General features: G+C 46.0%; 1 protein-coding gene across 1 annotated transcript in view; it reads right to left on the minus strand.

Moving 5' to 3' along the window:
• Nucleotides 1-7,500, minus strand: part of LOC143141763 (potassium channel, voltage gated eag related subfamily H, member 7) — a 106,287-nt gene that overhangs the window by 38,792 nt on the left and 59,995 nt on the right. The window contains exon 8 of the mRNA XM_076302474.1: nt 357-782. Within this exon, the coding sequence (XP_076158589.1) occupies nt 357-782 (426 nt within the window). The remainder of the gene's footprint in view (nt 1-356; nt 783-7,500) is intronic.

Consider the following 7,500-nt stretch of genomic DNA (forward strand, 5'->3'; position numbering starts at 1 on the left):
CCCTTGATGTAGTGCGCGCGCACACACACACACACACACACACACACACACACACACACACACACAGATACACACACACTCCAACCCCTACCTTCATCTTACCTCCTCCGACCCGAATATGAGCAGGTCGAATGGGATGTCAGCCACCATGTCGATGAGGAACCAGCCCTTCATATAGTGCGCACACACACACTCCAACCCCGACCTTCATCTTACCTCCTCCGACCCCGAGTCGAAAATCAGTAGGTTGAATGGGATGGCAGCCACCATGTCGATGAGGAATCAGCCCTTCACGTAGTACGCGCACACACACACCCACACACACACACACACTCGAACCCCGACCTTCATCTTACCTCCTCAGACCCCGAGCCGAATATGAGCAGGTCGAATGGGATGGCAGCCACCATGTCGATGAGGAACCAGCCTTTGAAGTAGTGGACGGCGATCTTGGCCGGGTGGCTGACCACCTCCTCGTTGGCGTTGACGTAGGTGGTGCGGAAGTTGATGAGGATGTCCACGATGAACATGATGTCCACCATCAGGTCCACCACGTTGAGCGGGCTGCACGAGTAGCCGCACTCGCGGCGTCGCTGCTCCTCGATGTCGTTGAGCAGGAAGGCGGCCGAGTAGGGCGTGAAGATGGCGGTGTAGATGACGAGCAGCAGGATCAGCCAATCCCAGACCGCCTTGAAGGGGCTGTAGTGCAGGATGGTGAACTTGTCGATGCGCGACGTCTGGAGCTTGTACTCCGGGAGCACGTCCGCACCCAGCGACAGAACCTGAGGAGAGGAAGGAGGGGAAAGGTAAAAAGAGAGAGGGATAGAGAGGGATGAAAAGAGAGAAGGAAGGAAAGAGAGAGGGAGAGAATGATAGAGGGATGGAAAAAGAGACAGATGGCGAGAGAGGAAGAGAGAGAGAAAACAAGAAGGTAGAAAAAGGAGAGGGGGATTAAAAGTGAACGGAAGAGAGGGAAATGAAGGTAGAGGGAGGGAAAGAGAGGGATAAGAGAGGAAGAGAAATAAGAGATAGAGAGGGAGGAGAATTAAATCAGATCATGTCATCTTTATTGTCACTTGTTTGTGTTTGCCTGTCATACATACAGAGAAACATAATTTAATTTCTTGGGGACTACAGAGGAACATTGGATCTAGAATTCAGCCAAATAGGCTGGATGGCTTCCTGCCATGGAGTGTGTTCTCCTCCTCACACGGTTTTGAGTGGAGAGATGAACGTGCTTTGCATCGTGTTGACTTGCCTCATCTTTGTCTTTTCTGTTGCCTTCAGTGCTGTGGCAATGCAAACATGCTCATATCTGTCCAGCCAGTACAGCTTATTAGAAGTAACATTTTAAAAACGAGCAGACGTGCGATGCCAGAGGAACAGGAACAAGAAGGCAGAGTGGAAATGGTGAAGATAAAGTGGGCAAATAAGAACACAGTAATGAAAGAAAGGCATGAACGAAAAGAGAGGCAGCAGAGAGATAAATAAAGAGATTTATGAAAAAGGGAGAGAGGAGATGGAGTGTGGATAGTGATGGAGCGAGTAATAACTAGGAACACAAACACAGTTACAGGCACCACTGTATGTACGCCACATGTGTGGAATTATATTTATGTACATTGTACTTTTGATAAATATATGTACTATTTTAATCTTTTATTTTCACTATTTTTATTTCCTTTTTAGTACTCTTCCAGCGCTTTGGGTTTATATTCTACCGTTGGAGGTTCCATTTACTGTATTACAAAGCACATTGAATTACGTCTGTGGATGAGCTATGCTACATAAATAAAGCTGCTTTACCTTTTAGTATGTACAGTGCATACGGAAAGTATTCATAGCACTTCACTTTTTTCCACATTTTGTTATGTTTCAGACTCATCTTAAAATGGATTCAATTCATTTTTTTTTTTCTCATCAATCTACACACAACACTCCAAAACACCACAAAAGGGAGTGTTGCCTAGGGGCAGCCGTGGCCTACTGGTTAGTGCTTCAGACTTGTAACCGGAGGGTTGCCGGTTTGAACCCCGACCAGTAGGCACGACTGAAGTGCCCTTGAGCAAGGCACCTAACCCCTCACTGCTCCCCGAGCGCCGCCGTTGTTGCAGGCAGCTCACTGTGCCGGGATTACTGTTTGTTCACTGTGCGCTGAGTGTGTTTCACTAATTCACGGATTGGGATAAATGCAGAGACCAAATTTCCATCAAGGGATCAAAAGAGTATATATACTTACTTATATACTTATACTACTTAAAAAAACAGGTGTTTTAGTACAGTATGTACTTTTATCTGTGTTTTATCTATGTTCTATTCCTTGAAATGTGAAAGACATTAATTTGCAATGAGAATCGCATGCAACAGTCACTAGCACAGCAGAGCACTCAACAGATCAAAGAGCAGCACTCAGCCAAGTGGACTTCCCATGTACACTATGCGAGAGCGCTATGACACGAACCCCAAGACAGCCAATCATGTCAAAGTATGTTAATGTGTGTGAAGAGAATTTAAATTATGAAATGTAAATGTGTTCTATATTTCTGACATACCTTTCATCCTCTCTCTCTCTCTCTCAGTTTCTGAAACACATGCACACACACACACACACACACACACACACACACACAAAGCCCGTCTGTTTCTTCTCCCGAAAATGTAATGTACACCAGCGAAATTATTCGGTTATTGAGAAGGAAACGCTGGCTTTAATTTGGTGTCTCCAACATTTTCATGTATATGTGGGTGGTGGAGCACCAGTCGTCGTTTATTCCGACCACAATCCTTTGACGTTTCTTCATTCCTTACATAGTCCAAGTCAGCGCTTGATGCGCTGGATTTTTTTCTTACAGCCCTACAACCTTCAAATTAAACACATTTGCGGGGCTGATAATGTACTGGCTGATACATTGTCACGTGCTCCGATAGAGTAAAACTAATGTAAATGTAACTGTAACAATTGTTCTTTATTCTCTTTTTTCGCATTCTCCTCTCCTCCTACTTGCTGTTCTTCCAAATCCTTAATTTGCTTTCGTAGGATCCCGATTGCTGGAGTGTTAGAACTGGTGAGCTGGTGCGAGAGATGAATTCCGGTAAAAATGGGAAATGGGTATTTTTGGGAGGTACATTTACATGGGTTGTTGTTGGGTTTAATATACTTTTTGTTAAATTATTATTATTATTGCATTCATTTAATGTTAATTGGGTTCAACTGGGGGCCGAATTTTTTAAGGTGGGGGGTGTGACGGCTGCAGGCTGCAGGCTGCAGGCCGTTCTTCCTGCTTGCGCGCTCTCTTCTCTCTCTGTCTCCCTTGCAGGTAATTGCTGGCGTGGGCGTGGCTAAGGCATTCCCATTACGCTACTAACCATCAGGTGTATAAAGGGTACACGGTGCACCCCTGGAGGGGGGCTGGGCGTCTTATTCTTTTTTTTGCATCCATGCATTCACACACTTACATCTCAACATACTTTTGCTACATGCACCCTTGCGAACTGACACTCACTACTGATGAAGATAACGTATCATTTCATTTATTTAATAAATACGTTAAAAGTTGGTCCTTTTCTGGTTTGTCCTCCTTTGTTTGGTTATGGCCCTTTGAGCCAGGCTATAACAACACACACACACACACACACACACACACACACAGACAGACAACATGCACACACACACACACACACACACACACACACACACACACACACACACACGTGCGCTCAGCCTGCTTTCTGCTCCATATTCATATGTAGCAGGTCACTGAGCGCGGGTAAGTGCATGTAATGATTCATTCATGTGGAAAGAGCAGTTGGTGGTGGTGGAATCCACCCAAATAGAACAAGGGAGCTCAGATGTGTGCATGTGGGTGAGAGTCTGTGTGTGTGTGTGTGTGTGTGTGTGTGTGTGTGTGTGTGTGTGTGTGTGTGTGTGTGTGTGTGTGTGTGTGTGTGTGTGTGTGTGTGTGTGTGTGTGAGAGAGAGAGAGTCTGTGTGTGTGAGAAACAAAGAAAGTGACTGTGTGTCTGTGTGTGTCTGTCTGTGTATCTGTGTATGTCTGTATGTGTCTGTGTCTATCTGTGTGTCTATGTATATGTGTGTGTGTGTGTGTGTAAGAAAGAAAGAGAGAGAGAGAGAGAGAGAGAGAGACAGAGAGAGAGAGAGAGAGAGAGAGAGAGAGAGAGAGAGTAGGTGATCTTTACCCTGCTTTGCTTCAGCTGGCAGGCTTAATGCCAGACCTCCCCTCCCCACAACCAATTATTCTTTGAACGTATTGATTGACTGTTTCACACACCCCCACACCCCCACCCACCCCCCCCCCCCACACACACACACACACACACACACAAACCCCCTCTAACACAGCATCACCAAGATTACCCCCCAGTGTTACACAAGGGGGTGTGCTATATATGGGAAGACTGTGTTGGCTGACAGGCAGCAGTGCCTAAACCACAAAAGCACATCCAGGGGAAGGGGGCCCATCCTGCACGCTCTTCCCAGGATTGGAAGGCCTGAGCTGGGCATGAGATGCAGCCTCAGAGTGCTTCTCTGGACATGGATCCCACAGACGGGTGGTGAGTGGCAGGGACTACGAGGTCCCAAAGACTCAGAGGTGATTATCAACAACTAGCTGGAGGGAGGGAGAGCTCCTGCACTGGCAGCACACACACACACACACACACACACACACACACACACACACACACACACACACACACACACACACACGTACACACACACACACACACACACACACACACACACAAACACACACACAAACACACACACACACACACACACAAACACACACACAAACACACACACACACATACACACACACTTTGTTGACTGAGAGCACAGGGAATGGAGAGGGTTGAAAGGGAGACACAAAATAATATAAAGGGAATGATAAATGAAAAAGAGAAGGTGATGAAAGGGAGTGCTAGGGATAGAGAGAGAGAGAAAGATGCAGGGAATAACGATAATGGAACCTGACACAGAGTAAAAATGCAGGATGACAGATCAAGAGAGAGAGAGAGAGTGAGAGAGAGATATGTGATGTGTGTGTTTAACTAAAGGGTGCACGGGGCTAAGAGTAACTGTCCCTCCACTCTCATTTCCTGCTGTGATTATTGGGTCAAAGGTCATCTCTGGGGATGACACGTACGCTCTGATGGACTGCAGTCATTAACCCATAGAGCCATGGCAGGAGATGAGGGCTTACAGCTCTTAAATCAACCTAAGTGCCCTGCCACACCTCCAGGTAGATGGCCTTTCACTGCATACACTTCTCTCTCTCTCTCTCTTTCTCTCTCACTCTCTCTCTCTAACAGTCCTTCTCTCCCTCCCTCTAGCACTCTCCTTCTCTCTCTCTGTATCTACTGCTATGTCACTACAGTATGTCTAGTTAATAAGATTAGATATATATAGGCAGACGCATAGAGCAAGATTAAATGGTAGATATATGTATGGACATATAACTGCATACCATAATGTTATGAAATATAAGGCTATACTGTAATGGACCACATAACCATGAAGGTTATTCATCTGGCTTCCTCCAAAATGGACCTGACCCTACTCTGATTGTGTGTGTGTGTGTGAGAGAGATAAAGGACGTATGTGTGTGTGTGAGTGTGTGTGTGTCTGTGTGAATGTGTGTGAATGTGTGTATGTGTGTGTGTGTGTGTGTGTCTGTGTGAATGTGTGTGAATGTGTGTATGTGTGCATAAAAATGCCTGAGGACACACGTCTTTGGAGGAAGACTAAACATGACAACAAGAAGCGCCTAATGAGGCAGTTAATTCAAACACTCACACACACGCACACGCACACGCACACGCACACGCACACGCACACGCACACGCACACGCACACGCACACGCACACACACACACACACACACACACACACACACACACACACACAGCTGATATCACAAATGAACTATAGAAACATCTGTTTTTTTTATTTTATTTTCCTCCTGTTGTCCTTCTCAGGGCACCGCTGCATTGGAGAGCACTGCCATGCAAACAGCCTGTTAAAGAGCAAACACAGCGGCCGGCAGGTCGATTAACAGGGCCGATTATGGGGCCCAGTCAGCCACTAGCATCCCACTGCTGCATGACAAGAGGATGCAATGAGACGACTGGATGAGGCTTTCACCATCTGCTAGATCTGGAGTATGTGCGTGTGTGTGTGTGTGTGTGTGTGTGTGTGTGTGTGTGTGTGTGTGTGTGTGTGTGTGTGTGTGTGTGTGTGTGTGTGTGTGTGTGTGTGTGTGTGTGTTGGGGGGGATAGGGAGGTGCTTCACGGGGGGGATAAGGGGACACAGTATTGAACAGGTGGGACCCCCTCACCCCCACCCCACATATTGCTTCTGTCCAACACTATAAGAGCTGGGGAACTTAATTATGACAACAGTGTCAACAGCCGTTCACTCGTGCTGTTTACAAGGGTGTCCTTTCATGGCCCTCCAGTGACTCACAGCCAAACAGCTGCATCAACACACATGCCCAGCAACAAGCGGGATCAATGGAGAGCTGATTACTCCCTGTGTAACCGAGTCTTAAGGTGATGATACATGGGGCAACTTCTTGAGCAATGTTGCTGGGCAACCACATAACCAGTTCCATTTATTCTGATTGGATGATCATGACAACTTGCCTACTGATTATTAAAGTTCTCCAGAAAAGAAACTGTTGCCCAATATCAATGAGAAAATACCAGAACGACAATAATGAGGAACATTGCCCAGCAACATTGCTCAAAAAGTTGCCCCATGTATCATCAGCTTTAGAGAATACAGGCGTTTATGGGTTTGGATGTGTAGACTAAACATAATAGTGGTCAAACCGAGCAATCCCTAAGTCTATATAACTAGTATTTACTATGTTTATGTTGTTTAATTTCACATTCACTTCATAGAGTTCATTATCAAGATTACATTTACAGTAATGTTACTCTATGTGCTGTTTAAGAGACAGAATCCATTTTCTGTGCTAATGGCAACTGCTTATAAGTTTAGGAAGTTGATCATACACACACACACACACACACACACACACACACACACACACACACACACACACACACACACACACACACACACACACACACCTCACCTCTCAGAGACAGCACAGATACATAACATAGACTGTATGACCTGGAGTGTATGTTTCTGCTTTCTGGGGATAAATAAATGATTGGGCTGTGAATAATGGATGGCGCCTACAGATGATGTCCTTTAGGATAATTGGAGGGCTTACCGAATGCTGGAGTTGGGTTGCACCGCGCAGCATTGTGGCCTCAGAAGCACTACAGGACATTGGCCCGAATGCACTGGCCATAAAGACTGGCCTGCAGACACAGAGTGTGATATAGCTCTACTGTCAATGTCCTTGCCTATGTCACTGACTTGCAATGGTTTGTGATTATGAACACACACACACACGCACGCACACACACACACACACACACACACACACACACATACACACACAC

Source organism: Alosa pseudoharengus, unplaced genomic scaffold (genome assembly GCF_046254945.1).
Source record: "Alosa pseudoharengus isolate Yale_2024_CS ecotype anadromous, Long Island Sound unplaced genomic scaffold, YU_APseudo_1.1 YU_APseudo_1.1_scf_24, whole genome shotgun sequence".
Taxonomy (NCBI): domain Eukaryota; kingdom Metazoa; phylum Chordata; class Actinopteri; order Clupeiformes; family Clupeidae; genus Alosa; species Alosa pseudoharengus.